The 16,437-nt window shown below is 44.1% G+C and overlaps 1 protein-coding gene across 3 annotated transcripts in view; it reads left to right on the top strand.

Moving 5' to 3' along the window:
- The first annotated feature begins 1,166 nt into the window (after positions 1–1,166).
- Positions 1,167–16,437, top strand: part of ZNF592 (zinc finger protein 592) — a 41,143-nt gene continuing 25,872 nt past the window's right edge. For 2 of the 3 annotated variants that reach the window (XM_020815843.3, XM_072982196.2), the window contains exon 1: positions 10,075–15,443. In XM_020815843.3, the coding sequence (XP_020671502.3) occupies positions 12,951–15,443 (2,493 nt within the window). In that variant the 5' untranslated portion in view covers positions 10,075–12,950. Of the gene's footprint in view, positions 1,277–10,074; positions 15,444–16,437 lie in introns of those variants that run through there. The other variant, XM_020815842.3, reaches the window with a different exon arrangement.

Genomic DNA, 16,437 nt, shown 5'->3' with positions numbered 1-16,437 from the left:
AGCTCAAAAAACATCTGGAGGGTCATGTTTTCCACAACCTTATTGAAAAGCTGGGTCATCAATATGGTTATATTCATCAAACTAACACATGAACTGAGTTTTTAAAACATCACTGTTCTTTACTGCCTATGATTGTTATTTGTTGTTATTTATTTGTTGGCTTTGTTTACCATTTGGTGTGGGTTTTTTTATCCTTAGGATTTGTATACTTTCTGTTTTTAGCTTTAAATACTGTTTTCTAAGGATGTAAGCCACCTTGGGTTATTTTTAAGGGAAAAGACACAGTTAAAAATATTTTAAATAAATAAATAAATATGCAAGTAACAACAGCAACAGACTAGACTGGTGGGGTTTTTAAAAGTGAGTGGAAATGCTTGTTTAAATTAATTTTTAAAAACTGTATACTTGCTGTTTTTAGCTTTTAAATATTGTTCCTTTTAATGATGTACGCCTTGGGTACTTTTAAAGACAAAGGTGAGGTGATTTTAAAAAAATAAATACGTATGTAAATAACGGCAACAACAGACTGAACTGGCGGGTATTTTGAGTGAGGGAAAATGCTTGTTCAATTCTTCTTAAATATTTGTACTTTCTTTAAACTTTTAAATATTGTTCCTTTTAATGATGCAAACCTCCTTGGGCACTTTTAAAGAGAAAAGGCACGGTTAAAATGTTTTAAATAAATAAATATGTAAATAACAGCAACCACAGACTGAACTGGCGGTTTTTTTTGTTTTGTTTTGTTTTTTGAGTGAGGGGAAATGCTTGTTTCATTCTTTTACTGTTTTTAGTATTTAAATATGGTTCCTTTTAATGGTCTAATAAGCCTCCTTGGCTACTTTTGAGGAGAAAGGTGTGGTTTAAAAAATATTTTAAATAAATAAAAAAAATTAAAAAAGAGAGAGGGGGAACTGGAGAGCTAGGGAGGTGAGGGAGAAGGGTTGCAATGGGGGGGTTGGGGTCGCGGCTGGGGAGGGGGGACAACGATGTGGGGAAGAAAAGGGGGGGCAGCCTCCCGCCGCTCTCCTTCGACGGGGAGCCTCCCGCTGACGCCCTCAGAACCCCCAACCAAGACACCACCGCCCGCCTCAACGGCAGCGGCCGTGAGGGGAGCCTGGGCCCGGGGCCTGGCCTGGCCGCCCCAAAGGCTCCGCCCCCTTCTCTCAGCCCCTCCCGCCCTCTCCGCCGCCATGTTGAGGCGGTCGCTGCCCGGCGCTGGGTGAGGCCTATGCGGGCCCGGGCGGCGACGGAGCCCACCGTGGAGCGGACTGCGTCGGTAAGTGAGCCTGAGGAGGAGAAGGAGGAGGCCCAGCGGGGGAAGCGAGAGGGCCCCGAGGTCCGCTGAGGCGGCGGCAGGGTGTGTGTGTGTGTGTTTCCCCTCCATGCTTGAGGCCCGGCGGCCCCCCCGACCCCTCTGCCTGGCAGGGGCCTCGCGAGCGACAGGCAAGCAAAGCTTACCAGAGACAAGACAGACCCCGTTCCCACGACCACCTCCACAGACTCGCCCTGCCCTTATGGGGGAAGAGGACACGCGTCTCTGTGCTGGCTTCACTCGGTGGGACCGAAGCCCGCCACAGTCCCCCCCCCCTCCCTCGACGCCCCTGTGGAAAGAGAGGCACCGAGGGTTGGTCTACCTGTGCTAGACATAGGCAGGCTCCTTACGCCCACTAGATCTTAAAAAGAAGTGGGTGGGTGGGTGGGCGGAAGAAGAATCTGCCTTCCCCCCCCCGCCCCATAGACACACATTTGGCGTGCAAACACACCGCCTGTGTTTTGCTCTCTGTTCATCTTTTCCCTCCCCCCGCAAGACTTTCCACAAGGCACCGCCATAGAAAAGGGTTGCCCAGTGCAGGAGGTGGGCGAGACGGTGTGTCTCCCTCCTCCCCCCCCCCCCCCGTGGCTGAGTGGACAGGAATGAGGCTGGAAGGGATCCTTGAAGATGATCCAGGGGAAAGGGTGCATGCCTCTGCTGCAGGACAGCCAAGGGATCCACTCTGTTGACATGCCCCTGAGATCAGGCCAGGCACCTTTGGGCAGGTTGCCCATCTGAGTGAGGGATGCAGAACGTGCATCCTTCTGGACGGGCACCTTCGAGGGGCGGCACGTTGTCTCTTAGCATTCCGTGTTCCTTGCGTAATTTCTTGACCCTCCTTTGTATTTTGGGAGATGGGGGGACACTTTGAAGGTTGTGAGTGTGTTTCCTGCTGGCTGTGCACATGGACAGGGCAGGACACCAGCCTATGGAAGATAAGGCTATTGAGGAGGACTAGTTAAATGGGTGTTGGAGGATGTGTATATCGGTTGTGGGCTTCACACAGGGGTGTGATGGGCTGCTATGAGAAGAAAATGCTGGATAGGCCTCTGTTCTGATTTGGCATAGCCCTTGTTAAGTTCTTAGTCCTCCTTTTCTGGTGCACACATCTGCATAATCCATGTATTTGCAGATGTACTTCTGGAATGTGTGGGAATTCTACATTCACATAAAAATGTGATCCATGACATGGTACTAAACTGGCCTAGATCTAGCTGTTAGGTCCTGCTGAGCCCTCAGCTCCCTCAGCTTATTCTTCTCACCTTTCTGCTTCTTGATCAATACTTCTATCAGATATTCCCTCTGCTACCGTGTCACAGTTCATGTCGTTCTGCCAACTCCTGCGATGTTGCTGGAACCAGTTGTATTGGCTCTTGCCTTTCCATTGGACCGTTTCAGCAATGTGGAGAGGGGGGATCTGCTGCTTGGGTAACAGCCTATCCTCCATATTACTTTACCCAGGCCAGGTAGCCCAAGTCAGGGCTCTTGGGTTTTCCGGTCCCCAACCTCTAACTTTTATGAGGACTCATCAGGTTGAATAGTGGTCATCACATAATGAGCTCTGCCGGCCTGTAGGTACCAGGTATGTGAAAGAAAGAAGCTTGTTACATTACGGGCACCAGTCCTCATGAAGAAAGCTGCTTTGCATTTTCAGCTGAGCAGTAAAAAAATTCTTTTGGCATGCCGAACACCGCAACAACTGTACTGTACTGTAGCTAAGTTCTTGAGTTCATGTTCCCAGAAAGATTAGTCGGGGCTCTTGAACTATTTGTAGTCCAGTATTAAACATCTGTTAAGAATTAAGTACATCTTTAAGGTCATCTGTGTACCACTTTTTCCCATTAAGATCTTGAGGCATTGCACAGGGAAATGTGCTGAAAAGCTGTTTTGCATAGGTTGATTCTGACCTTATATTACAGACCTCCTATGACAACTCTCTGAAATTTGAATTTAGAACTCAGGATTTTGATCATGGCACTGCGTTAGGTCACAGTTGTTGCATATCTAATCTAGAGCTGCAGTGGAAAAGCTGAGGACTCCAGAGGCTAATTTTCAAACTCCATAGCCCCTCTCATCAACCCCCCCCAAAATGAAAATAGTTGTCTTTAGAAGTTCATTTAAGCTTTTGTAAAACCCATTATTGGGGGCAAAACAAGGATCAGGGACTGTTCGTTGTTAAGGAGAATTGTGCTCATAGTGGCTTTGGAGAGCAGTAACTATTTTTTCCCCTTTAACTTTCTTTCCTTTTCTTTTTTCTTTCTTTAGCCAAAAAAGGATTGCTTTGTGGAAGAGAAGCTTTGGGCCACAAGTACAGATGGGAACACATGCAGTTCATGGGCTGTGTAATTCTTATCTCTGTGGTAGAGGAAGTCCTGCCATATTTATTGAGACTTATTCATAGACTCATAGAACTGTAGAGCTAGAAAGAGACCCCAGGGTAATTGAGTCCAGCACCCTGCCCAAAGAGGAAAACCACAACTCTTTCTTGATAAGAGGTATATGATTGCAGTCATAGTTGATTCTGCTTATATCCCTCCTTCAGTGGCATAGGAATTCTAGGCAGTCTCAGGTGACTTTCCACCTAAGTAGTGAGTGGCCTCAGACTACCTTAGCTTCAGCAGGGTGAGTACATCGTATGCAGGTGCAAAGTAATTGTCCCAGAGAATAATAACCTTGTTCTAAAACACTGCATCTAAGTAAGCCCTCCTGGAACTTTAGGGATTTCTTGTGACGTGGTGTATTGGGGCTTAGAATTAAAAGCCTCTGCATCTCTTGATAGAATGGAGTTATCACAAATGGATCTGCCAAGCTAGCATTTGGGGGGGGGGAGATTCTGTTCAATGATTATGCTATAATAGTTGACGGATCTGTCAAGTGAAAAAAGGAATGGCTCTTGTATCATTACCAATTAAACCAGAAATGCTGTTACAAATTGTGGTAGATACATTCAGCAAAGCATTGCTCAAATGGTATGTTTGGGGACATTGGAAGATGTTCAGTTTGTATAAACAATTTCAAAATGTTATTGGCTGTAGCCAGGAGCTTAGTAATTCTCAAATGCTACATGTTGTGAAGGGGGGATAAAGTGGGGGTGGAGGTGGTTGTGCTTGGCAGTTATGCCTAGTGAGGCACGTAGAGTGGTAGGGAGGTTGAGTGAGGTGCTACTGTGCATGTTTTCGGTGCTTAGAAAGAACATGTGGCTGCCCAGTGTTGGAAAGATCCTGAGGCAGGGGTAGGTAATATGCATCCCTCCAGATGTTGTTGGACTGCAACTTCTGTCAGATAGCCAGTTGGGGGGGAGGTACAATGAGAGTTGCCATCCAGCAACAGCTGCATGGCCACACATTCTCTACCCCAGGCCTGTGTTTTAGAAAGGGCTGTTGCTGCGTATGGCATTTCTCAGTGTACCAATACAAATATAAGCCTATATACTGAGAGAGTTACACTCCAGTTAGACAAATACAGTAGTAGCAGAAAGGAAGAAGAAAGATGAAATTCAGTTAATAGAGAGAAAGCAAAAATCTAGTTTAGTTGAATTTATTTAGGGTTTTGGTGGTTCATCATATAGCTTTTGTCTATGGCTTTATCCTTCACCTGTTCCTCTCAAAAGGTTGCTAATAAACCCTTAACTCCACCGGCAAAATAGGAATCTTAATTTGGTGGCATTTAAATATCTTCATTTAAAGGGATGTGGTGGTGCTGCGGGTTAAACCGCAGACGCCTCTGTGCTGTAAGGTCTGTAGATCTTCAGCTGTAAGTTCGAATCCATGTGACGGAGGGAGGTCCTGTCGCTTGTCCCAGCTTCCACCAACCTAGTGTTTCGAAAGCATGCAAATGCGAGTAGATCAATAGGGACCACCTCGGTGGGAAAGTAACAGCGTTCTGTGTCTAAGTCGCACTGGCCATGTGACCACAGTAGATTGTCTTCAGACAAACGCTGGCTCTATGGCTTGGAAATGAGGATGAGCACCACCCCCTAGAGTCAGACACGACTGGACAAAAATTGTCAAGGGGAACCTTTACCTTTACCTAAATATCTTTTGATGGTTTGGTGACATTTTTTAGTATCTTCAGCTCCCCTCTGGGGCTGTTTTGTAATATACTCGTACATATTTGCTTTGACCTTCTGGCTGACTTGACTATGGTGAGAAAATTTGGCTGTGAGACCAAGTGGGATTGGCCACTTTCAGTGGAACAGTTGTTACAATGCTTTCTTGATCCTCTTCATTCCTGGCTCTTTCCTTCTGCCTATCATTAAGGTATTAAACACCTGGTGCATCTCTTTAATAGCATTAAGATTCTTTGAATGCAAAGAGTTTCAAAGGTGAACAGACAGTTAAAACATGTGAGAGAATTTGAGTAATTGAAATGAATGTGTAAGCTGGAAATTAACTCCTATATTTGTTGGGGTTTTTTGAACGGAGTTTCTGTTTAACCTTTTTGGATCTGCTTATTCCTGACCTTTAAAAAAGTACATTGCTGTGTAGTCCAAGTCAGGTAAAGTGTGGCCTGCAGGTGAATGGAAAACTGCAGATGACTGTATGCAAGCGTTTTGGGAAAGAAGGCTGTTTGTTATGGCAGATGATAGATATAAGCCCAAATATGTGGTCAGTGGTAGAACATACGCTTTACATATTAAAAAAAAAAACCCCACAGTTTCAGCGTTTGGCGTCTACAGTGAGGAGTGGGAAGGAGTTTTGGGTAAAAAAACCCTGCTGCCAATCATTGTGGGAAATACTGGGCTAGACAGATTCAGTTTAAGACAGCCTTCATTCAAGGCAGTGGTTCCCAACCATGGGTCCCCAGATGATCTTGACCAAAACTTCCAAAAGCCTTTCTCCACAAGCTGTGCTAGTCAGAATTTCTGGGAACTGTAGTCGAAGAGCATCTGGGGACCCAAGGTTGGAAACCACTGATCCATCTATCCATCTTCTGTCTGCTATGGTTATTATTACTAGGAACCTTGTGGCTCAATGGTTAAACTGCAATACTACAGTCAAGATCTGAGTTTGAACCTAATGGGGGTTGTCTCAGCCTTTCATCCTTCCGAGGTCGGTAAATTGAGCACTCAGTTTGCTGGGACGGCAATGTATAGTCTGCATAATTAAATTGTAAACTGTCCACAGAGTGATTTAAATTTCGTGGGGCAGTATATAAGCAGCATGCTTTGCTTTGCTTTGCTTTGCTCTACTACTGTCACTATTCAGAGTTTGGGAGGAGGGTTTTTTGGATAAGAGTTGTTGGGGGTTTTGGGAAGTTGAAATAAAAAGACTGTATCTTTCCGAGTTCTGTTCCTGCATCTCTTTATTTAATACTGTTGTCGTTGCTTCTGTGCACCTTAAAAACACAAGGTATTGTATAGGATGAAACAAGTTGAGGAGAGACAAAATCTAGACCTCAGGTATACAGTCTCAGGAAGCAAGCACTAGAGAAAATTAAGGGAAAACATGGACTCACCATGTGCAACGAGTCGTTTTTGGACATTTGTTGTGAATTGGCAGGCCTCGTGGAATGTTCTTATTTATTTAAGATTGGAGCCAGATTTAGTTATACATTGAGTGGATCAATTGAAATCAATGGGAACCTTAGTCGTGACAGTTTAGTACTGCTGATTTCATTTGTTGTTTTCTAAATAGGATTAAATCCAAACCATATTTTGTATCTGAAGGGAATATACTTGTGAAGCTAGAGAGGCCCATTCTTGGAATATGTAAGTGTTTGCTTACAAAGACCTTGGGTTTTGGATAGGTATTGAACTTGCTTAATTTCTGCACATGGCATGAGCAATTTAAATGTGTGTTGTGCTGTATTTGAATGTTTTGTTTTCATATATGGTCTCTATCTGGAATAGTAAGAATAAAAAGGGCATGAAGACACGCCGTTGGTCCATCTAGCCCTCTATCGTTATCTGTATTGATGGTTTCTGAGGCTTCCAGGTGTGAATCTTTCATACCAGTTGCTACCAAATCCTTTTAAGATGTCAGCAATTGCTCCTAGGATCTTCTTTTATGTCATTGTGCTGTGCCTGTTCCCCCACACTGTAATTTCAAATAAATATGTAAATAAAATATTTAATTTGTTTGAAACCATTGCTACCTTGTTGCAAACAGAAGCAAACCGGTTGCTTTGTTTCCTTATAGTATTTTCAGTAATGTATTATGAGGGTTTAAATAACCCCTTGGCAATTATTGCCTGATGAGGTTGATGCGTGGTTGGGAGTGTGCGAAGCTTTTAAAGGGTCAAAGTGGGTAAAGAAAGTCAAGACAGGAGCTCTGTACAGGAAAAGGAAAATGAGGCAAAATAAGCTTCAGTACATGTCTTCAAAAGGTGTGGAAGGGGGAGATCCACATAGCGAAAGCAAACCTCTTCTTCAGGCCCACTTTCAATGATCCAGTGCAGAAAAGACAAACCTTAGAAGAGAGCCTTGTTAATTTAACTAGAATTAAACTCGGGAGCTTCTGGATTTGCTCAGGTTGTGACCCTACAGGGAAACCTAATGGGAAGGATCAGCAATGGGTGTATGGAAGAGAGTGGACTAAAAACTTCCTACGGTTTTAACTTCAGGGAAAGCAAATGAGGATGGAAGTGACTGTTTTGGCAGTAGGAAACAGACCCTTAGGCTACAAAAAGGGAAAGTAGCTGCCTTCTGATTACAGGAGAGAAGTCTGCAAATAACACAGGCTGCTTTCTTGTGATCCTGCTCCCCTTTTAAAAGCAGGCCTTAATTATTATGATAATCACTGTTGTTTTCCTTCTTCTGTTTCTAATTCACCCATTCACAGGGATTCAGAAAGCAGACTGGGACCCAAGTTCTCTTTCTAAAAGATATTAGCATTTAAAAGAGGACCTGAACAAGAGATGGTAGACACACACACATGTTTTTATTTCTTTTATGAGCAGTTTTTCTGTGGGGAGACACCTTAGAGTCTTAGTTTTAATTTTGTTTTTTTAAATTAAGACCTTGCTTTAATTACTTTAAAAATAAAAAAGGGAGAGGAGCAGTCAGCAAGTGCATAAGTGAAAAAAGCTGAACTCTTCACCTTGAAGTCACTTCCCTCTCCAACAATTCTCCCGCATAGGCCCCTTTAACAGTTTGATGGTCCTCAAATTACCATTGGAAAAAAGAGCAACATAGTCTAGAAGCAGAACTTGGATAAGTTAGTTTTTTTTTTTTAACTACAGTTTCAGAATCCCTCATTTGATGGACAGTGTCCATGCTGGCTGTGGGATTATGGGAGTGGGCCGTCTAAGAAAATATTGTCCCAGACTCCATCGGGGAGTTCCTTACTGTGATAAGTTGTCGTTTTGGAGGAGGTAGCTGTGTTAGTCTGAGCAAGCATATCGGGCAAAATCCAATGAAACAAAACCTAACAAAGCAAAAACATGTGGCACCTTAAAGACTATTATACTGTATTTTAATGTAAGTACTGTAAAGGTAAAAGTTCCCCTTGACATTTAGTACAGTCATGTCTGACTCTAGGGTGCAGTGCTCATCTCCGTTTCCAAGCCATAGAGCAAGCGTTTTGTTTCAATGTAAGTTTCGTCAAACGTGGAAACAGAATGAAATGTGGAATGCAGTATCAGTGTAACAAGTAAAACATTCTAAATATTCATTGGCTCTTGGTATGGTACATCTGATGGAGTAATTTACGGCCTGTATTGTTTTAGGGTGCTGTTGTAGACTATCCTTCAGGAGACAGAAAACAGACACCAGGCCTGAGCAAAGACGAGGGGAGAGAGAGAGAAGAGAGAGGAGGGGTGGGGTTGGGGGTTGGAAAACTGGGGAGTAAGTCAAAGAATATACTGTATAAAAGTAAATATGAAAGTGAAAGAGCAAATGATACAATTGCTGAAATCCTGTTACTGTATATACAGTATCTCCTCATGCACATGGGCGATGATATAAGCAGCAGCAGCAAATCGTGGCTGATTAATGGCAGTTTTGAGATACACACTGTGACAAAGTTGTGTGGACCCCAAAGTTTGCTGCTGCTGCTGCTGGGCATGCAGAGATGCACAACAGGATTTCATCCGTTGGACATAGATAAAAAAAGATTCCCCAGCCAAAAGTGTTGGTTTTGTTTTAATGGGAAAATTTTAAAAACAGAAGCACTATATTTTCATTATCCCAGTTATCTCTGGGTTCAGCCTCCTTGTTTTTGTCACTCTATATAGAGAAGAGGGAGAAGGAGTTGAGTGCTCAGCAGCTGACTTTATGTGCCACTGGGAGGGAGAGCAGCATGCAGGGAGAGTCCCTGTTGTTGTCTCAAAGCAGAGTTTCTTGTGGGTTCAAAATTCTGCTTTGCCATGCAATCGATGGTGTGGTCTCACCTATCTCAAATAGTTTTTGCTCAGAGAGAATAGGATAATCCCGTCAGAAGTCACATCGGATTCCTGAGATGAGCAGGACTATGGACCAAGTGAACTATGTTTATTTGAAGACAGTGCTCATACAACTATGGAAGATAGCATTCACACTAGAGTCTTTGCACTGATGTGGCTGTCAAGAGGAGGGAGTGCAAGGTGCTGCCCATACAAACCCTTCTGATACTGTGCAGTGACATTGAAAATGTTAGTTTTTTTGAAAATGAGATGTGAAACACGCAGGAGTGGGGAAGCAGTGAGGGCAGGTTATTCACCTCCTTCTAAGCTAACATCTTAGTAAAAGATTTTCTTCCTCCACTTGCTTGCCAGTGAAGGGTACCAGAATTAGTTTCCGGACATTAACCTGTCTGGACATTAACAAGAGGCAACCCACAAGGAGATCCGATATATGTTTGTTTATTTTCAGCTGGAAGGAAGCAAAAGTAAATAGACGCAGCTCCGTCCGCCAGAACAAGTGGAGGAGAGGCGTAAAGTGGCTATACAAAATATATATTTCATAAGTTCAGATGAAAAGGAAGGGACAAAGGAAGAGTCTCTGGTGCCTAGGCGCTTGGCCAAAACTCTTCTGTCCCGTCTTAATGCGAGGTACCAAAGTTCTCTTATCAGTAAGCAAGGACAAATTCCCAATTAAAACTAGTTACTTGCAAGCATAGGAATGCAGGTGGCTTTTCTGCTTTGTCTATTTCTGTCTTCTAAACAGAAACCTGATATACAGTGGTGCCTCGCTTTATGATTTCCCTGCATTACGATGAAACTGCATTACCACGATCATTTTGCGATCGCAAAACGATGGTCTGAATGGGTTTTTTTCGCTTTGTGATGATCGGTTCCCTGCTTTGGGAACCGATTCTTCGCAAAACGACAATTTTCCTCCAGCTGATTGGCGGTTTCAAAATGGCTGCCAGGTAAATAAAATGGCTCCCCGCTGTTTTCTGGGATGGATTCCTCGCAAGACAGCCACCGAAAATGGCCGCCCTATGGAAGATCTTTGCTGGACGGTGAGTTTCCAGCCCATTGGAACGCATTGAAGGGGTTTCAGTGCGTTTCAATGGGCTTTTTATTTTTGCATTACGACGTTTTCGTTCTACAACAATTTCGTTGGAACGAATTAACGTCATAATGCGAGGCACCACTGTAATAGCATACACATTAATGTAGCAAAGCAAATTACAGAGGCAAGATGGCTGCTGTTCGGCTAAGTTATTCTTCTATAGAAATAAATGTGTTCATTTGACTCCTTCACCAGTTAGGAAAAAAGCTCCCATCAATGCCTTTGATTTTCTCCCCACCCCCATATTAATCCTCTCTTGCAGGCAAAGGGATTTTTATTGAAAGTGCAAGGCCCTCCCCTGTTTTCCTGTGGTGATAGGGATAATCTACATGTCCCCCCCCCCACATATGTGGCACGTAGAGTTTCCTTGTTGTTTTTTAAGCCAGAAAATTTATTGCCCATCACATCATCCACTTCACCTATATTTGAGCTCCAGGTTGACAGTTGCAGCTCCTGCAGGGCCAACGGCTGTTCCCTTTTGCAGGATTGCCCCACGACTGCCTGCCCTGCCAGACTTGACAGCTCCAGAAGGCCTAAAAAGCAGGGACTGGACTTGGATCTTTCTGACCTTTGTGCAATGCAGAGCAAAAGAATCTTTCCCTCCCGACAGGTCAGCGCAGGTGGCTCAGGGACGTGTGAGGTAAAGAGACATGGCCTTGTACCTTCCTGTCAGCGAGGAAGGGAGGGAGTCTAATGCATAATTTGGCAGCGTTTCCCTGGTGCCTTTTGGACCAACTGTGAAGAATCAGTGTACCTGACACTTGAGTTCCTTCCCTCCTTGGTGTTCAAGCTGTTGTGAGGAATGTTGTGGCAACAGCAACAGTGAAGAAGAACAGCTTCCAGTGAGGCATATAAGTAGTGCTGCAGAACAGAACATGGGGGTCCAAAGCAAAGAATGTTTTGGAATACAAAGATGTTGGTCATGTTTCGTAACAAGAGGCAACCCACAACAAAGTGTTGTGTTGTATCTCCACGAGAATGGTCCTATCCAGGCTCCACACAGCCTGGGACAGGAGTCTTCGGTAGCACTGTCCTGATCTCAGGGTGATGTGGGGGAAGTTTTCGGAGTTGGAGTGGAAAGGCAACCCCCCCCCCCGCGCTAATTTCCTCCCCTTTCCCCCCACTGTACGGAACCTGAGCGCTTTATTGCTATGTGTTATGTGAGGGAGATGGAGAGGAAGAAAGTGTGAAACACTCTTTCCCTTCTGTCAGATACACCTGGATTCTTGTTTTGGCCCAGGAGTTGAACCTGATGACCTTATAGGCCCCTTCCAGCTCCATGATTCTATTACTCCAAACACCACTTTATCCAGTATTAGCCAGAGAGTAATTTTTAACCTTTTGGCATGCATTCCCTCCAGCCAGGATACAATAAAACTATTAAGACTTCCAGAGCAGCGGCTGTGCTCATTTACAAAAAAAAAAAGAGGAACCTAATGACATCTTACACACATCTGTGCTGACACAACTTTTAATGATTTATAGTCCTGTGTTTATAGCACAATTTAAAAAGTGCTTTCCAATGACCTCAACAGCCCCACCTGAACTGTTCTTTTTTTTAAGTGTTCATCTTTTCTTCCATTTTAAAATGTGCAAGTATATTTCTGCTTATCTTGAGAGTCTTCTAGGGATGCATAAATCAGTACATTTTTGTGGGTGGCCAAGTTTTGCTGATAGACAGTAAACTGCCAAGTTTGCTATTAAAAAGAACACTGGTGAACAACTTCATGTTTGTCACATCCCTGGATTTCTTTCTTTCTTATTCTCTCTCTTTCTCTCCCTCCCTCCCTCCCGTTCTGTGCTGCTTCAGCATTTGTCCTGGGAAAAAGCACAGGCTTTGGGTTGGACTCTCATCAAGCGGATGAGTCCCCACCAAAAATAAAAATCTGTCCATTCCTCCTACCTCTGTTGCTGCCATGTGTGGCTGGCAGAAAATGTGTCCTTAAGGTTCTAGAATAGGAGCAGGTAAGTTTAACCTACCAGTTTTCCCTCCCTGAGACCCATCTTGGGCTACATTACCCCTGAAGTTTTCTTCTGCTAAAAAAATTTTTTTAGCAAAAAAAATATTTAAGAGAGACCTACTTCCTTTAAGCTTTTGGAAGTATGAATCTTATTTTAAAATGTTTTCTGAATATGGTTCAGTGGAGAACAAAGTGAACTTTGGGCGAACATAATTTTTGCCTGTGTGAGTGGCTAGAATCCATGTCTGTATGTTTATCAAAAAAAAAAAAAGAGGGGAGGGCAATGACATTCACAGAGATAATATTGTTGATGATACCTTTTTGCTTTGCAGTTTTCATCATGGGGGACATGAAAACTCCGGATTTTGATGACTTGCTGGCTGCTTTTGACATTCCTGACCCGACCAGCCTGGATGCCAAGGAAGCCATTCAGAACACTGGCGAAGAGAATGAAAACCATCTCAAGCAGTCCGGAATTTGCATTGATGAAAACGCATCCTTGTCCCACACAGCACCAGCTTCCGATGTTCCAGTTGTGAGCGTCATTGTGAAGAACACTTGTCGTCAAGAGTCATTTGAAGCTGAGAAGGAAGGCAACCACCTAGGACCAGGCCTGTTGCACAATGGCTTCCGTGGTTCCGATCTACCCCTCGAGAGTCATAATTATGGGAAATTTGATTCTGCTTTCATCAATGGTGATGGCTTGAGGAGTTATCCAGAAAAGCTGGAACAGTCAAAGTCAGAACCGCTACCAACATTCAGTCAGTTCAGTCCTATCTCCAGCCCTGAGCCAGAGGATGCACTTAAAGAGAACAATAACAGTATTGTAGATAAACCCAAACATACCCAAACTCCTTATTTCCCACCCCACCCAATGTATATTCCATCCGGGTCATCGGTGTTAGATCTGCTGAGTAGGACCTTACCAGAATCAGAGTTCAGTCGATTTATGTCCACTGGACCATCGCTGCTAGATCTCCTTAGTAAGAAGCTACCGGAACCAGAGTTAAGTATGTTTGATCAGTACTGCAAAAGGGACCCAAAGATAGATGTGCACGGGCTGCAGGAAAATAGGGCAGACGCAAGCAGGAGAGAACGGGACAAGAGCCCCGAGAAGCGTGAAACATCTAGCAAAGATCTTGTGGATACAAACAGCTTCCCTGGGGAAGGTTTGCCATCGGGCAACCTCCATAGCAATAACGTGGGAGAAAGCAAAGGGGCTGTGCCTGAGATGAGCTTCTCTTCATCGTCAGTCCCACCTCGGCAGCGTATCAAACCGGCTCACTCCAAACTGTCGTCCTGTGTTGCTGCGCTCGTAGCTCTTCAGGCCAAAAAGGTTGCAGGTATCTCGAAGGAGGATCAGGCAAACGCGGCTAAAGAGCCTTCTGGCTCCTTTAAGGACAGCGTCAAGGGGAGCCCCAAAATGCCCAAGTCACCAAAGAGCCCCAAAAGTCCCCTTGAGATGGTGAGGAAGGTCAGCAAGCAGCCTGAGTCTCCTCGCAGTGTGTGTAGTGACACCAGTAGCAAAGGTTCTCCTTCGGTGGCAACCGGCTCTCCCCCGGCCATCCCCAAAGTCAGGATCAAGACCATCAAAACCTCTTCTGGTGAGATCAAGAGAATGGTCACGCGGATCCTGCCAGAAGCCGACGATTTTGGCAAATCGCCTGAGGAATCTCCTGCGGAGAATTCGGCGACGGAAGAGCTTCTTAAATCCTCCCCTTCACCAGAACCAGGCACTTCCATGGAAACGGAGCCATGCAAGGGTTTCGCTAAAGCTGCTACTCCAGAGGTGAACCTCGCCAGCCCCCAAGCCGACGGCATGATGGTAGACGTGCCTGTTAATAGCAACCCTGGTGCATCTTTGCAGCCCAACAGCGGCAGTGGGGCGGTAAAAGTAGCCGTTGCGGGACAGCAGTTAAATAAGAAGCAGCAACAGCAGCCAGGTCTGGCGGCTCAGGCCTCTAACCCGGCCAGCCTCCTTCCGAAAGCTGTGCACCTGGCCAATCTTAACTTGGTGCCCCACAGTGTTGCTGCTTCCGTGGCCGCAAAATCATCCGTGCAGCGGCGTGGCCAGTCCCAGCTTCCGCAGATGTCGGTGCCTCTTGTACACCAGGTCAAGAAAGCCGCTCCTCTTGTGGTGGAAGCATTTAACAAAGTGTTGCATGGTGCCAACCCTGTGCCAATTTATACTCCAAACCTCAGCCCTCCTCTTGACAGCAGTATTCATGTCCCTGCCTCTGGGTATTGTTGCCTGGAATGTGGCGACTCGTTTGCCTTAGAAAAAAGCCTCACTCAACATTACAGCAGGCGGAGCGTCCACATTGAAGTCATGTGTACTCAGTGTTCGGCCACGTTGCTTTTCTTCAACAAGTGTAGCTTGCTCAAGCATGCAAGGGATCACAAGAGCAAAGGCCTCATCATGCAGTGTTCTCAGCTGTTCATGAAACCCATTTCCTTAGACCAAATGTTTTCGCCTTCCCCAACAAGCTCGTCGCCGTCAATGTCTTCAACCTCTCAGAACGTACGTGTGTCCTCGCTTTCGCATAAGACTTGCACTACCCCCGGAAGCGGGACTGGCAGTTCAGCAAACGCTCAGCCAGCTCTGCCCCTGTACAAGGACCCATTGAGGCTAATTCGCCATGGATTAAAGTGTTTTGAATGTAATAAGCAGGCACTGGACTATGTTGCCCTAGCAGCACATTATCAGAGAACCTCAGAAGATAATGATGGGCTGGTAAGTCACTTTTCGAGACCCAAGCTGTGTTGTTGTTTTTTTCTTGGACTTGTGATAAAATTAAAAACAGATGAATGTCAGAAAGAACCTTGAACATTAAGGGGATATTGAGACATGGGAGCCTGATTCTTTCCTTATTCTTAAGAGCCGCACGTTGTCCACTTGAGTTGTAACATGAAAAAGCAATGGAGGTGGTCACCTGTTTTATCTGTCATGAAGTCACTTGTGACTTGTGGTGTCTCTGATAGGGTTTTCTAGGTACTGTATGTGAGATGTTTCAAGGAGTAGGTTCCCTTTGCCATGCCTCAATAAGTTTCCATGACCAAGCAGGCATTTGAACCCTGTTCCTGAATCCTAATGTGAGCATCATTTATCCTTTACCCATTACACCATGCTGACGCTTGTACTTAAAGTCAGGGTGCATTTACTTTAAATCAGATTTATGTAAATCATAATTTAAATTTTAAAAATCAGATCTTTTTGATGACTTAAACCAAACATTTGATATTTTTCATTGAAATCAATCTGATTTTTAAAAAATCTCTGATTTTTATCCACCCTGCTTAGAGCGGACCCACTTAAATCAACTTTTTTTTTGGTGGTCATTGCAGAAAACCTTTTATTTACTTACAATTTTGCAATAGGTAAAGGAAAAGAAATGAAACAGAAATTTCAAGAGTAGTCTTTCTGCCAAGTAGTTCAACTGACTATGTCTTCTACAATATTTTTAGATTTGTAATCTAGTTAACATTATCTAGTTTAATTCTTGGTTTGCAATCTAAATAATAATCTTATCTTTTAATCCTCTTTAATTTATAAACAGATTTTGATTTTGGTATATATCAGATTTTAATTATTAACATATATAACCCATTAAATAAAAGGTGCGGGGGCGGGGATTCTGTGGCTATTACAAAATACATATATAAGAATAGGCAATAGATACCATTATAGGTCACTTTTTTTTTTAAATCATACAATATTCAAGGTTTTG

This window comes from Pogona vitticeps, chromosome 12 (genome assembly GCF_051106095.1).
Source record: "Pogona vitticeps strain Pit_001003342236 chromosome 12, PviZW2.1, whole genome shotgun sequence".
Lineage (NCBI taxonomy): Eukaryota > Metazoa > Chordata > Lepidosauria > Squamata > Agamidae > Pogona > Pogona vitticeps.
This window is presented reverse-complemented; position numbering and strand designations above follow the sequence as displayed.